The sequence below is a fragment of the Peromyscus maniculatus genome, chromosome 2 (assembly GCF_049852395.1).
Source record: "Peromyscus maniculatus bairdii isolate BWxNUB_F1_BW_parent chromosome 2, HU_Pman_BW_mat_3.1, whole genome shotgun sequence".
NCBI lineage: Eukaryota > Metazoa > Chordata > Mammalia > Rodentia > Cricetidae > Peromyscus > Peromyscus maniculatus.
Genome location: NC_134853.1, coordinates 125,661,095 through 125,677,644, shown reverse-complemented (window position 1 = coordinate 125,677,644; position 16,550 = coordinate 125,661,095). Strand labels below are relative to the sequence as shown.

General features: G+C 38.4%; 1 protein-coding gene across 4 annotated transcripts in view; it reads right to left on the bottom strand.

Moving 5' to 3' along the window:
• Nucleotides 1-215: 215 nt before the first annotated feature.
• The window catches only part of Fyb2 (FYN binding protein 2), a 110,170-nt gene continuing 93,835 nt past the window's right edge, over nt 216-16,550 (bottom strand). For all 4 annotated transcript variants that reach the window (XM_016005727.3, XM_042271528.2, XM_076564635.1 and 1 more), the window contains 6 exons: nt 14,866-14,926; nt 7,065-7,151; nt 4,052-4,145; nt 1,532-1,688; nt 1,416-1,449; nt 216-979 (listed from right to left, as the gene is read on the bottom strand). In XM_016005727.3, the coding sequence (XP_015861213.2) occupies nt 967-979; nt 1,416-1,449; nt 1,532-1,688; nt 4,052-4,145; nt 7,065-7,151; nt 14,866-14,926 (446 nt within the window). In that variant the 3' untranslated portion in view covers nt 216-966. The remainder of the gene's footprint in view (nt 980-1,415; nt 1,450-1,531; nt 1,689-4,051; nt 4,146-7,064; nt 7,152-14,865; nt 14,927-16,550) is intronic.

Genomic DNA, 16,550 nt, shown 5'->3' with positions numbered 1-16,550 from the left:
GACTCTGTCAAGAAAAAGCTTCCATCGTGCCTGCTGCTTAAAGAGTTGAGGAGGATTCTTCATATGCTTTTCTGGGAACAAAAGCCACATGAGTGCCCTGGAGGCCAGAGGAGGATGTTTCATCTCCTGGAGTAACAGGTATTGTGAGCTACTGCATGTAGTTGCTGGGAACTGAACTTGGGCCCGCTAAAGAATTAGGAAATGAACTTGAAGTGTAACGGTTGAAAGCATATGTAGAATTTATTATTAACACATAGTGCACATCAGGTAGGACCAGAATGTTATTTACAACTGTGCAATTTCTGTGTACTGTCATGTAAATAAAATACACTTGGATATGTTTGGGAATAGACAAACTATTAATTTCCCCTATTTTAGGCAAAGTTTTCACATGATACAACATGTACATATCCTTACATTTTTGTTAAACATTTCTAAAAAATACTTGTGTTTGAATTTAGAAAAGAACCCCCCCCCCATCATACTGTTCCCTTCAGTAGTACTTATCTTCTGTTCTTTTACTTTGGTTAAAAAACAACAAATAACTATGGCTCAGGTGTTTTGTTTAAAGTAACATGGTTACATTCTTTACCACTTAGAAGTCATATGAAATGTAGATGTGCACCAAGAAATTGCATTTGACGTGTACTAACATTAGATGTTCACTAACCATCTGCACAGCTCCCTGGTACCATAAGGCAAGATGTCTAACTTGGGATGTGGCTCATTAGGCAAGTGCTCGCATGCTAACATTCTGTTTCACAATCTCTTGAACCAGCAGGAAAACAGACATTGAAAGACGGACTTTTTTGAAGTCAAACCAACATTGACATGTTGAGGGTTTTCTTCTGAGTTTCTGACAGAAGTCTCCACAGCCCATCTCATTTGACACAGGAACTGGAAGGGCTGTGGGGCGGGGCTCACAGCTTGGGCACATCCTGACTTATGCAGACCTTCCTGATGGAATCAGCCCTGATGCCTGGGACAGAAAAGAGAACATGCAAGCATGTGAAATAGATGGTAAGTGGAACAGTTAGGAGACTTCAGACAATTTTAAAAACTGTTAGCAAATGGGCTCTGCATATTAGTCTGGTGAGCGTACTCAGGAAGCCCAGGGAGAAGGCGTCCTCTGATGCAGTTCCAGGCAGTGCACTGCCTGGCTAGTGTTTGGTGTTTGGGGGACAGGGTTTCTCTGTGTAACCCTAGCTGTCCTGGAACTCACTCTGTAGACCAGGCTGGCCTTGAACTCAGAGATTGTCCTGCTTCCTGAGTGCTGGGATTAAAGACATGCACCACTGCGCTGGACTACATAGCTAATTTTCAAATACACTGGGTAGTCCCTTAAGACTAGTATACATAATATACTACATTCAGTACCCAGAACTCATGGCTAGATATAAAATTAAACAACTTACTTGAAATTTAGATGTTCAATGAGCACATAGCCATCTGTAGAAACAAAACTCACATTACTAACCTCAGATTTCTAGAGAAAATTTTTTAATATTGAAAAGTTTCACCATGAACTCACATTTGCCTTTGGAATTGCGACATATCACTAGGTTTTCTTCAGTGGTGTCGATAACTTCCAGCTGTTCTCCAGGAGTTATTGGCAAGTCAAATACTCCATTTCGTGAATTACTGGAGCACGCTACTGCTCTATTAATGACCACAATCTCTTTACCATACTAAAATGAGAAATTACTATAGTAAGATAGTTATTATAACAGAATTAATGAAAGATACAATATAGTAACCTCAACATACAGGATGCGAGATACTGACAAAGTAAATGATGGGGTATTACAGTGAAAGGTCCTTAAAATAATAGTAAAAGCCAAAACAAAACAAGTGTCTAATGTGATTCCATTTTAAAACTGTTTTCACGTCCACTGATAGATATCAGAACAAGTTCTGGTGGGTGTGAAAATACCATACCTGATATGTTTAAACAGTAACAAAGCTACCTCCTAACTCAGGAGAGGAAACATTTGAACACATTGTAGAGTTAATATTCTGTTTTAGGATGATGTTCCATCCTCACCTTTTCTGAGCACTTGTACTTTAAAATGGTGGCAGTTGGGTATATGTGGGAAATGCCCACTGTCTGTGTACAGTGAAAGACAGGCGTTTGTGACAGAGCAATCTCTGGTGGGAAATTCAGTTCCTGAACCCACAGGACTTCTTCCTGATGAGCCTGCCTACAGGTACTTCACCTTCTTATGCACTGACCAAGAAAACAAAAACTAGGATATGTAGTTTGGTCCCTGGTGTTTACTTCAGCAGATTAGGATGACCTGTAATGGCTCCTCACCTGACCCTCACAAACCCCTGACATCTTTCCCTCTCTCCAGGCCATTTGGCTACTATGAATCCTCAGTCGTTTCTTAAAAACAAATCTTAGTAGGCTACTTTCCTATTTACAGAGTTCTGAAGTCTCTATTGCCTTTAGGAAGGCTTAATATTCAGGATCCTTTGCATACTGTCATTCCTTGTCCCTTTACAAAGTCCTTGGGCCAAGTAGTGCCAAGGTGCTTTGTTTCCCATCTTCCCAGGCCTGTACTCATGTGAGCACTCTCCTCCTACTTGAAATACTCAGCTGCCAACAACTTCTGATATTGTTGTAACTGCCATGAACAACTTACTGCTGTAACTGTACTAAATATATTCCTATTGTAGAACTTAGTAAACACACTGCCTTTAAAAAAGAAACTATACGCAGAGAAACCCTGTCTCAAAAAAAAAAAAAAAAAGAAAGAAACTAGAGGTGAGTGTTGTACCCCCAATTCCTGTCAACAGTGAGGTGCACAGTATTTTTTTGAGCTGGATTGAAATGGCATATTTTTTTCTTAAAGGTAACTAGAAGCCCATCTCAGGAACTAGGGATAGACTCATACATACAGAGGAGACGGGATTTCCATCCCATTTGGGACTTTCAAGGGCAAAGGAGAAAGCCTTGGTGGATGATAGGGGTCTTTTCAACCAGAGATTACTATTCTATTGTTTTTGATCTAATCAAATAACATCCTAGTATGTGGGGATTTTAGGTAACAACTTTCTGAGCTTTGGCCAAGCAGATGATATCAGCAGTTAAGGAATTTATGTATAATCTTATTTTTAGTTTACTTTCAAAATAGTTTGGGATGTTTTTGAAGTGTGAGGCAGTGTTTCTCTGCTGAGCACATGGATGTGAAGATAATCTATGCCGCCTAGAAGTTCATAGTTTAGTATGATGAACTGTACCAGAAGTTGTATTTAGGTAAGAAGAAGAGCAATTTCTTTAATTAGAAGTTTGAGCAGGTCTTTATGGAATGAGAAGATGTCTCAACTGGGTCTTGATAAGTGAACACACCAGATGGAGAAAGTAGCAGGGGGATGTCAGATGTGGAGCAGACCAAGTCGGTGCCGGAGGAAGGAGAGGGAAGGTGAGGTAGAGGTGCAAGCTCTTTTAGAAACAGAATTATGAGCAGTGAGTTGCCAAAGGAGAAAGAGCAGAGACAGAATCTGAGGAGAGAAAACAAGAATTAGCTGCAGCCATGACTTGAGGAAACAAGAATCATTTCTTTCTGGTAGAGCTCTGACTTACAGAATTTGTCTCTCTTAGTCCACTGTCTACCATTGGATGCTGTTGAAAATGTTTCCTGAATTCAGAGGTCCTCACTTTGGCAGCAGATAAAATTGGGAAGGAGCAGTGGAGAACACTCCATAGCTTCTTAGTGAAGGATGTGAGTTTGAGATGTTGCTACACTCACTCAAATACAACACGTTGTTTTACACTGGGAACTGAAACATGAAAGGGTCTCCTTCTAATCAGTATTGTACAAATGTGCTGAGGGAGTGAGACTTGAAGAGAGCCTTCAACAACATTTTAGAAGCTTTACCAGATGGAATAGCATGTACAAAGGCATGCCAATATAGGAATGTATCAGATCGTTTCTTTATCTCAGAGTGGCTGAGACACAGCAAACTAATGGAACCTTTAAGAATGGATGTTTCTAGTTGTCAGTAGTGTGAGTGTTCTGTTAATTATCACTTTCAGAAGAGAACATACCTGAAATCTTTCTCTAAAAAGTTTTTCTTCTTTTTCCATTCTATTCTTTTCTAAATTGTGCTTCTTAGCTCTGAAGAAATTTCTGGGAGAGAAACTGGCAAGAAATAACATGGGCAAGGTTAAGTGTAGCATAACAAAAGTCCTAAATTTGTGAGCCTCTGAAGTCACCATCTCAGGATAAACTCAGGTATAATTTTACATAATATATAGTATATATTTCAGTTATCTATCTATACACATCCCTCTACTAGAGCAGATTTTCATAACTACTGAAGAAGGTAATACCAATTATTTTTCTGTTTTATACATACATATGTATTTGTGGGGTTTTTCCAGTGCTGGCTGAAGATCAAATCCAGAGCCTCATATATACTAAATGAGCACTCTACCACTGAGCTATATATCTAAGAATATTTTTGATATCAAGGAAGTATGAAATAAATCAACTTGATATAGAGAATGTTGAGTGCAGGAGGAGCAGAGAGATCAGAGAAACAACATGTTTTATAAACTAGTAGGCATATTAGTTACCTTTCTTTTTCTATTGCAATGAGAAAACACCATGACTAAGGTATATTATAGGAGGAAGTGTTTATTTGGGCTTACGATTCCTGGGGGATGGATTGGAGTCCATCATGGCAGAGAACTGACAGACACAGTGGCTGGAGCAGCAAGCAGAGACAAACTAGAAATGACATGTCTTTAAACTCTCAAAGCCTGCCCCCAAGTGACATACTTCCTTCAGCAAAACCATACTCTTAAATGTACCCAAACAATGCCACCAACTGGAACCAGGTATTCAAATGCCTGAGTCTTTGGGGAGCATTTGTCATAAGACATCACATTAAGGTAACTGGTTTTGACATTTAACTGTAGATTTTTATATGCTTTCAATATATAGAAACAAGATCTAGGGTGATGGATTATACTCTTAAACTATGAGCTAAAATAAATCCTTTCTGTCTTAAGTGGCCTTAGGGGGATATTTTATCACAGCAACAGGAAAAGTAAGGAATACATGGACAGCAAGGTGCAGCACACATGGGTGAAACGTGAAACACATCAAATGGACTAATCAATCCCCAAAGCTGCCTGAGACCCTTCCCTTGTTCTGCCTCCTGCTTTATAAATGGAGTTTGGTTCCCCTTTTTATCAGTGTCATTGAGGAGCATCTTCTATATTGGACTATCCTTCCCATGCTTCTACTCACAGCCCCATTCTTGCTTGTCTGCCACAGTAATCTGCATGTGGCATAGTTTAGTAGCCTGATACCCTACTTGGAAAGGGCTACAAATGCACATGACAACTTGTGACTCTTACCCACACACACACCTCTGAATAAATCTCCATCATACTGTATATACACCTTCCACTGTAAATGACCATCCAACTTAGATTGCATTCAGTTCTACTCTGCTTTTGTCTTGCTACAGAAATGGAAAGGTGTGAATGGGCTTAGGGTACATGTGTGATAAAACCATGTTCCCAAGTGAACTTTCAGGGGAGAATACCCATAACTGCACATACATGACTAAAATCAGGTGCATTATGGGATTGGACATGCACAGGAGACACATGATCATATAACACAATCTAAGAGAACCACTCTAACTATGCCTGTGAGTAACTGGCCCCTGCTCTCCTCGATCCCATAAGAAGAATCCTCAAACAACCTTGAGTCCCTGAGATCTGCTGCTCTCTTAGAGTATATTCTGACCTGTTCTAACTCTTTGAATAAAGTTTCCCCAATACTTTGCAGTATGCATTGGTTTTTCTTTCTTTCTTGAATAAAAAGCCAAAAATCTGGAAATATCCATTTCCATGCCTGTTCATATATAAAAAAAATTATCTGCATCCCTGTCATAGGGATGTCTTTCTGAAATTAATCACTACACTATTGTTTAACATCCTTCAGTGTGTCTGCACTAACCTACAGAAAATGCTAGTTCCTGGCATCATACACAGGTATTTGACCATTCCCTCAATACAGTGTCCATTTGGGTCATGCATGCCTTTATATTTGAATACTCGCCTAACCTTTGTAAGTGATTGGTAGAATAAGCTGTCCCAGAAACCATTATAAAAGGACAAGAAATTGATCCACTGTTGTTCTTAAATAATGATGCATTATTGCATTTTGAAATTGAGAATAAGTTTACTGCAAATTGTTTCTCAAAAAAGATGGATTCATATTGATACTAGATAAAACTGTTGGATAAAAGGTCAGAAACCTTCCTGACCTTGGATTTCTCTTTTGCAGGGCTATGCAAACAACTATGATGTTCAATGTAAAAAAAAAAAAAATCAACTTTAGTCTGAATACCTGTTTCCAAATTCAGAGAAAATAAACTTGAAGGAGGGGGTGCCTTTGCCAGTCTGAGTTGTTTCAATTTTCTGTGGACAAATGTCCAACTTGGAGATACCATGGGAAAACCATTGGTTTCCTGATATAGGCAAATCACTCACTATTTACTAAGGATTTCCCCAGGAAGTTTTGTCCCCCATCCTACCTCATTCACAGCACCCAGGAAGAGGAGAACATAGCTAAGGAAGCACTGACAAAGCAGAGCACACACTCTCTCCATTCAGCCAGTCCAAATCACAGGAGTGGAGGGCACCTCCCAAGCTGAGAACATGACCATTGCATTCTAACATAATTAAACTGACATTTTAGTAATGGCTGTCAGTCCTAATTGGTATTCTAAGTTCTATCCTTCTGGAAGAATGCTGCTATGGCCTAAGAGGTGAGAACTTTGGAAGGCCTTCATTGTTTGCTAAGGGCTACCTCCCAGGCTTTCTTGTTTCTCATCAGTGGAGAGGGGGGAGGAGGTTGGGAATGAATGCAAGGAACTGTTTTTATATCTTCGTCTCTTTTAATCCTCCCAGTTGTACTATGAGGCAAGTGTTGCTACTTCTCAGTTGCAGACAAGGAACCTGAAAATCAGATTTAAGGTCTTGCCCAAGGTCAGAAGTGGAAACTGCCACAGTGAAGTTGTGAGCTTCCTTGTCTTACCTTTTGGATCCTTCACTGTCTTTTTCCCCCTTTTTCCACTTTGATGTCAAAAACTTAAGCTTCCAAGTTTTTAATTTATCTTCGTCTCTGAGGAGAAAAATGTTTTGATCAAGTAAATTAAGATTGAACTAGTAAATATTTACAGGATCACCAATGCTTTCTAGGTCAAAGACCAAAATAGTTGAAAACATCACTAGTAAAATTTGCTTCCATATTCACAGCAAGGCTGTACAGTGAATATCTTGGCTTTACAGGCTACATTCTCTATAGCAACTATTAGCTCCACTGTTGTGACTTCATTAAAAAAAAAAAAACCCAATAGCAGGCCACACTGGCCCACAGGCCTGAAACTGCTGACCTCTCATCTTAGTGGCCCAAATTTGAAACCAGAAACCAAATTAGTCACCTTGTAATCATGCCTATCTCCTTTCTGAGCCTCAGATTTTTTTTTTTTTTTTTTTTTTTTTTTTTTTTTTTTTTTTTTTGTCTCTAAAGTGTACATCCTACTAAGTAAACTTGTAATTCTCACACCAGGTAGAAATGGCTAACATCACCAAAAATCAACGCTTATGGGAGGGCAAATTTGCATAACTATTATAGAAGTAAGTACAGAGGTTTCTAAAAAGTTAAAAATAAAATTATCACATAACCCAGGTCTAGGACACATACCCAAAGGACTTTCTGTCTACTACAGTGATACGTACACATCTACTTTCTTTACTGCAGTTTCCACAGTAACAGGGAATTGGAACCAGCCTAGCCATCTATCAACAGATAAATGGATAAGGAAAGTGTGGCACAGAGACGGGAGGAACAGCCAAGTAGTTAAGAGCATGTGCTCGTATTACACAAGAACCCAAGTGCAGTCCCCAGCTCAAAACTACTTGGAACTCTAGCTCCAGGGGATCCAACATCTCTGAACTCGAAAGGCACCTGCACATACCCCCACACATCCACACAATTAAAAATAATTATTTTCTAAAGTGTGGTACCTAGATACGATGGGATTTTACCTGTAAATAAAAATGAAAATTGTGGGGAAATGGCAGATCTGGAAAGTGTAATATTAAATGAGGTGACAAAACCTTATGTTTTCTCTCATGTGGATTCCAGTTTGTGATGTTTACATGTTTGTATGTAAAAAAAAACATGCATGGAAAAGTATTATAGAATGATTGTAAACATTTTAAGTACCTATCTATTAGGTTTTTTGCTAATCTGTCATGAGTTAGCACTGCCGAATGCAGGTGTGTTTGACTCCAGAGTCTATAGTCTTTCACTACTACTTCAAAATATCTCTTGCCTAAGTTAATGTGGTGCCTTTCGTTGATGAGAAAAATTAAAAAAAAAAAAAAAAAAAAGATCCTCTTCTATCAACCATCCAGAGGTCTATAGTGTTGACATGTCTAAATATTTCAGTAACTGCACTGGGAAGACTAAAAGACACATGTCTGAGAAACTTCACATTTTCATAGACATTATATTATGATTCCCTTCAGAGTATGCAGTCCTGGGCACTGAACTCAGGGCTTGTACATGCAAGGCAAGCACACTGTCATTTAACTATCTCAAACCTTAAACTATTTGGCCCAGGTAGGTCTTGAACTTGCTATTCCTCTGCCTTGACCTCCCTAGAGGCTGGGATGGTAGGCCTCTGCTACCAAGACCACTTTTCCTTCAGGTTCTGGTCACAGGGTCCATCAGGAGAGGAAGGATTAAGCACTGAAGCCACCAACTAAGACGGCTCTTATGAGGCCATTGGGACTTTCTGGGAATCTCCCACTCCTCTCCTTTTTCATCATCTCTTATCATTGGAGCCTGGAAAAAGGCTCTAGAGATCACTTCTTTTCTGACAGCTGCATGCTCATTGTCTCTGCTCAGCTCACAGAAGCTGGGACCTTGGCAAAGTCCAACTGGATTTGCTACAAGCAATGCGCAATGCCAGGCACAGAATGGGGCTGAGTATGAGCTGTGCGTGAAATGGTTTAAAAGGAGCTATACCATGAGTACAAAAAGGGAACAGGCCGGGCAAACACCCACTTCAAAGTTATTTTCTATCCTAAAACAATATATCCCAAGTCTTTGAAGGTTGTGGAACAGGAGAAAGGAAGAACTAAAAAATGAAGCTACTTTCATACTGTAATTATGATACAAACAACTACAGAAGAGAATAGAGAGCCTGGAAACAGACTGTCAGATACTGAGACACTTGTTGTGACAAAATAGCATTGAAAGTTGATGGGGAAAATAAGAGAACATTCAATAAATCATGCAAGGAACATTTATCCATAAAGAGGAAAACAATTGGCTATCACTTCATTGTCAACATAAAACTCAGTCCACAAGATACTTGACACTCCTTGGTGGTCTAGTGGTTAGGATTCAGCACTCTCACTACCAAGGCCTGGATTTGATTCTGGGCCAGGGAAGCCTCTCTTCTGCATGGCAATGGTGGCACATGCCTTTAATCCCAGCCCTTAAGAGGCAGAGGCAGGGGGATTCAAGGCCAGCCTGTGTTGTGGAATAATCCTCTTGTACACTGTAAAGATTTGTCACTCAAATTGGTTTAATAAAACACTGATTGGCCATTAGCCAGGCAGGAAGTTAGGGCAGCCAAACTGAGAATGCTGGGAAGGAAAATGTCAGAGTGAGGAGTTGCAGAGGAAGCAAGATGAGAATATAGTACTGAGAAAAGGTACCAAACCACATAGCTAAACATAGATAAGAATTATGAGTTAATTTAAGTATAAGAGCTAGTTAGTAATAAGCCTGAGCATTTATAATTAATATAATCCTCTGAGTGGTTATTAGGAATTGGTGAGTAGAACAGAAACATCTGCTTACATATGGCATTCCTATGTGTGCTGAAATTTCCACATAAAACCTGACAAAGCTTTACAAAGGATTCTAAACACAAAAATGGAATCAAACTCAGCTTCTTGGTAACTGCTTTTTCTTGGGTGGGCTGTTTGCTAGCAGCAGGCAGAGGTGTGGCTCCTTTAAGAGACAACTTCCTGGCTCAGTGTTATTGGCAAAAACTATTCAGCTCTTTTAAGAGGCCCTGCTACCAAACACTTAAATAGGGTTTATGAGCAGCGGGTAGCACACTGCTTGGTGGCAACAAAACTCCCCAGAGTTGGTGAATTAAATGTGGCTACCACTGGTACATCCTAAGTGGAGCTAGGCACTCAGAACCAAGGAATGTGGAGGAGCCAGCTGCCAAAACCACCACTTTGGTCCTAACCACACCTGCTTAGTAGTTTAAAGACTCATGTGGTCAGAAAAAGAGATATGCAGAAAAGACAGATTCAGAAAAAAGAAAAAATAAACCTCTAAATGAGTCACAGCACTTAAAAAGAATACATAGACTTGGGAGAGAAAAGAAGGTATAGACAGTTGTAAAAAATAAAAATGTAAAGTTTTAAAATAATAAAATAAGATCCTTTAAAAGGGAATAAATATTTTTAAAAAGCCACATAAGGGTGGAAAATATACAGAGAATCTGGATACTGTATGTTATTGTGCTGTCCTTAAAATTTTTAGCAGCTAACAAATGATAACTGCTAAGAGACATTTGATTATAAAAACTGCTGGATTAAAAAAACCTATATATTTTAAAAATTCTTGACTTCAAAATTTAAATCAAGGGATATGTTGCTTTGGAAAAGAGGTTTCTTTGTTTTGTTTTCACCAAAAATGAGAGGTTATGGATTCATTCTGGGTTAAGGAAAATCAGGTTTGATTAAGGAAGACCCCCCTGAAATCCGAACTACAGACATGGGAAAATAAATCTAAAGTAACTATAAGACATGTAACATACATTTTACCTGCACAGACATAAAATAAAAAATTGTCTTTGACTGGCTTATGTACAATGCACAGTTTGTATTTGTATTAATACATAGGTATATGTTACCTTTAAAAGTTTATATATTTTCAGAGCAAGGGGACCAGACACCAATGAAAATGATGGCCCAGATGATCCAGCATCCAAAACAGCTTCAAGGCCACTGAATAAGATGATCCAGTTCCACAAGATACTACAGTTAAGACTTAACAATTATGCTAAATTTTCTCAGGATCCCCAAAAGACTACCAACCTCCCCAATCAACAGGAAGTAGTCTAGAGAACTATGCCCACATTCCCCCAAAATAAATTATGGATATTTGTCATTGTTTAGGGGGGTTGGTTATGAGTTGTTATGGATAATGGTCAAGAAAAAAACTAAACAAAGTTTTCCTTAGATATAATAGAAAGTAAATTAGATAGAAAACTTTAGAATCACTAAGATAGGATAATTATTTTCTCTAATTTTGTCAAATGTAAATGGATTGGATAGTGTTACTATAATTCTTACTTAATAACTGCTTTTGTTATATACAATCTTACTATGTTAAAGTTAAAACCTTCCTTTTTAATTAGACAAAAGGGGGGAAATGCTGTGGAATAATCCTCTTGTACACTGTAAAGATTTGTCACTCAAATTTAATAAAATGCTGATTGGCTAGTAGCCAGGCAGGAAGTATAGGTGGAGTGGCCAAACTGAGAATGCTGGGAAGGAGAAGGTTAGAGTGAGGAGTCACCAGCCAGACACAGAGGAAGATGATAATGTCACACTGAAAAAAGATACAACACCATGTGACTAAACATAGATAAGAATTATGGGTTAATTTAACTGTAAGCCTGAGCTACCAGCCAAGCATTTATAATTAATATAAGCCTCTGAGTGGTTAATTGGGAATTGGTGGGAGGGACAGATATGTCCATTTACAAGCCTGGTCTATAGAGCAAGTTCCAGGACAGGCAGGGCTACACCAAGAAACTCTGTCTTGAAAAACAAAAAGGAAAAAAAAATCAGTTCAGGTGAGCCTAAGGATTAAGTTTAAAAGGCAAAGTTGTAACAATTCAAAGAGAGTTTAGGAGAATGTCATATGAGCTGGGAGAAAGAGTTCTTTAGAAGACATAAAAAGCAATAGTAAAAAAAATTGATAATTTAAACTTGAAATTCTATTCTTTGGAAGACTAGAAACAAACTTGAAAAGGCTAGCCAACAGTTGGAGAAGATATTGTAGGAACTGACATGAAAGTGAGAAAAGAGCTCTGTTCAAAAACGAATTGTTTTAAAACCTAAGATGAAGAAAAATACCAGCAACACAACAAAAAAGCAATCAAAAGATATGGACAGACTTTATAGGACAAAGACATAAGTGTGAGTAACTCCACACTGAAGCTTGTTAGTAATGCCAATTACTATAATGATGTGATACTATTTACAGACACCCACTTGACAAAAATGACTTCTCTCTGTTCCGTGTGTTAACATTGCAATCAATGCAAACCCTTATGTGCTAGGCTGGCACTTGTGAACTTATATTCCATGTATGGTTTGTATTTCCCCTTCCAAGTGCACACAGGATACATGAATCTATTATCTGTGGAAGTACTGGTCACAAAAGCAAAATCACTCAGGAACTAACAAGAGAATAGATGAATTAATGTGGCACACACATACAAATGCTGGAATATCAATCCAAGAGCAGTAAAAACAAACAAATCATGGTAGCAAAACAGTGGATTTGAGTAAACTCAGGTACAGAATTATGTATAAAGGATGAAATCACTTTTACAATGAAGCAGTATTTTTGTCATCTATAATTCAATAAATCTGATTTTGTTTTAAACAGGAAAAGAACAAAAGCAGGGAAGGCACTCACCCTGGGGGAGGCCAGTGAGCAGGTGTGCATATGATGATGACAGGGTTGGTCATATTTTGGTGCTTGGTTATTAAAGATGGGGTGGTTGGCTTTATTATTCTTTATAACTTACGTTTACAAACTATTTTTCAAGGAAAAGGTTTCATTCTTTTAAGTTGGTATTACAGGGCTGTTGTCTAAAAATTCCAGAGCATTCTTCTAATCTCATGTCATGCTACATCTGCTTCTTTTCTGATTATATACCTTTTGTTTCAATAAACTTTCTTTTGATTTTTTTTTTCAGACAGAGTCATACTGTATAGCCCTGACTGGCTTGGAATTCACTGCATGGATCAGGCTGGCCTTAAACTCATAGAGATCCTCCTGCCTCTGCCTCCAGAGTGCTGGGATTAAAAGTGTGTGCCACCACACTCATCCCAGAAACCTTGGAACACAGTGTTTTCCACACATACAGAGCTGTGGCCTTTGTTTCTCACCTCTCCTCCACTTATAAACATTACTATTCTTTTTCACTACTTCTAACAGTGCTGACACTCTAACAGACACTAAAGCTACCATCTTGAGATTCTAGATCATTTTGTGCAGTTTTATAACAAGCCCAACTTAACATACTGCATTTTGGAGTCAGGCTACATGATTTAGACCTGAAAGCTATGGCTGTAGGATCACAGAGTTATGAGACTACATGAAAATGTAATCAAGAAAATGAATTCTTACAACTATGAGGATAATGTTCTAATAAAAAGGGTACCAAGCCAAGAAGATAAAGTCATAGAAGTGAATGATCTCATAACTGTAAGTTAATAGCAAACACCTCTCCACACTTACTGTGACTCAGAAAAAAATCTGATCTTAAAATATAAATTTTGATGTTTTGGTTATAATGAAATCTTGAGTGTAGGTGAGAGAACAGTAAAAAATATACAGGAGTGAAAACTAGGGGAATCACACCTGTAACTCAAGCTACTTGGGAATGTAATGCATGAAGATCCCAAGTTCAAGGCCAGCTTGGACAACTTAGCAAAACTCTGAAAATGAAATAACACAAAATGAAGGATGAGGGCTGCGTAGAGTGCTTGCTTAGAATACATGATGCCTTGCATCAATCCTCAGTCCTGCAAAAAGAAGAAACAAGGAGTGTATGAAGGAGAATAGAGCTGACATAGAATATCCTAAGAACATACAACACTTAAAGCATGGATGGGCAGCCAGGACTCACACAAAAAGCTTAAGGGAAACCGAGAGGAGGAATGGGGGTGGGGTGGGGGAGAACAGGACACTTTTCCCCTTTAAGAATGGCATGACCAAAATTGTAAAACACTGTAAAAAAAATCCAAGTATGATCTGACCTTAAGAATGTCTCCTGGATTGTTAGTGGCTTTACCAAGACCCCAGCACAAGTCCAAGTAGAGTGAGTAGGGACAAGGAGGTGAAAATGAAAGTCCTCCATCACCAGCTGTGCAGCTGGAGGAGATGAAAAGGAGGAAGCTGCGAGGACCACTGAGGTAAGAATAGCTTCCTTTCTACAGATGACAGTTATTTAGACCTTGAAAACTTCTACCAAACAGCCCTGGCTATCCCATGCTTTGCAGTGCACACAAAAGATTACTGTTTAAATGTGTTGACAATTGCAAGTCTCTAGACTCAAAGATAAGAAACAAAAGCACCCCGGAGCTCCAATGCCTTTGACTTGGTACACTTGTTGGGATGTCTACGGGTGTATTCATTGTTTTCTCTTTGGAAATGTTTGTCTGGTCTCTCAGGATCTGGCTCTCCTGATTAGGTGGAAGCCCCACATCTCTCTCTTCCCAGGTCCCTATCCCTAAGAGAGCCACCCTGGGGCTACTCAAGACCATGCCTACAGACTACTTAAGACTTGGTCTCCATACTGCCCCTGACTTCCTGAGAGTCACCTGGGAATTGCTTTGCTCTGTTTATCAAATTTGGCTTAATTGGCTTATTACATCAGCAGCAGAGGATACCCAATAACCAGAGCTTCAAAACTTATCATCAGTTACTGTATTTATCAAAGCATTAGGCAGTGGCCAGAGCCAGCAGAGATGACCAGTGAAATAAAGTGACTTACTTTGATTCTTTCTCACTTGTGTCCACATCATCATAGATGGTAATGTCCTCAGACCCGAGTCCTAGGGCAGAGACAAGACCAAAAAAATTATGTATTCTTTATATACACCCAGCTTTCCATATTATACACAATGACCTAAGTATACAGATGCATCATCAAGCCTTTTTTTTTCTGATTACATAGACAGACTGGGACAAAATGAGTCTCTTTGGGGAAGAAATTCAATTGAGGGAATAAAAAGTAGTGAGCTCCCTGAATATCTGACCTACATGTGCATTTACATCCATTTGACTTTGTTAAGGCGTAAGTTGTCCCCATTTTCTGGAACTAAAAAACAATTTATATTACGAGCATATTGAGAGGGCTTTTCAGAATATCCAGTGGGGGGAAAATGGTAATGTCTTTGCTGACCCCTCTCCTCCCAACATATACAAAGTTGTATTGGTTTGAAGTAATTGTTCCTTTGCAATACTATTGTATTACATTGAATCTGAGTTAGTACATAATAATAATTAGACATGTCCAGCTTGTAATGTTCATACTACCATGTGATATAGAATTCCATGATTTTTCAGATGATTCGCCATTTGAACAAATTTGGGACATTTTGATATGTTCACAATTCATGTTCAATTATTCATAATTACTCTTAGCTTTAATAATTTTCCTCAATACCTCTAAGCTTTGTGTGTGGGGTATGGTTTTAACATCACTTGTTTTGAATGCTTTGGAACAGAAAATTTCAGATGCCAAATCTTTTTGGATTTTAGAGTATTTGCATATACACATCTAGAAGATAATATAGAGATGGTATCTTGGACATAGGAGTCAAATATACATTCAAATTAGTAATTGTTTCATATACACTTAATACACATATCCTAATGGTAATATCATACAGTTGTTTACTGTGCCTTCTATGTTCCATGCCTGTCACATGAATTCAGGTACAGAATTTTTCAACTATGGTAGTAATAAAAAGTTTCAGATTTTGGAGCAATTTGGTTTGTGGATTTGAGGATTAGGAGTAATCCATCTGCAAGATGAATTCCTATTCTAAGTTGCCTTTAAATTTTTTTTATGACAATATTTGGTAGAGCTGCATTCATCAGATCTATAATAACCTTGGTTATTCAGTGTGGCAGTTTATATTTCTGAAATATATATTTGAATCACTGAGCCATAGTTATAAATGAAAGTATATTTTGTGCCCATGAACAAAAACCAATGAACAAAAATCACACAGTCCTCATTTATCAACAAATTCCATAGACTGGACATGTATTGAGATATGTATGGCATGTATAGGATATGCATCTTATATGTCAGCCATTATGATAACTTACACAGTGCTGTTTTATTATCAAATTAAAAGTGTCCCAGTAACCCATTCTTATTCAGTTAGTGTGTGGACTGCAGCATGTTCATATTCAATTTATCATGTCTTAATCTGGCTATCAAATCCATCAGAGGTATGTGTATCAATGCAGAATGCCTAAGCTTCATAGTCACAGAGTCTTGGGTACAAATCCCAATCCAAAGTACAGATGTGGGTTCTAAAGCCTCCTATAAAGACAGTGACATCTATTTAGGGCAGTGCCAGAAAAATATTTCTCATCTCTCCAAAGCAGGAAGTACCATTGTTTAAGTTATCTTCCTTCATTCTGATGGGTCCAGTTTTCACT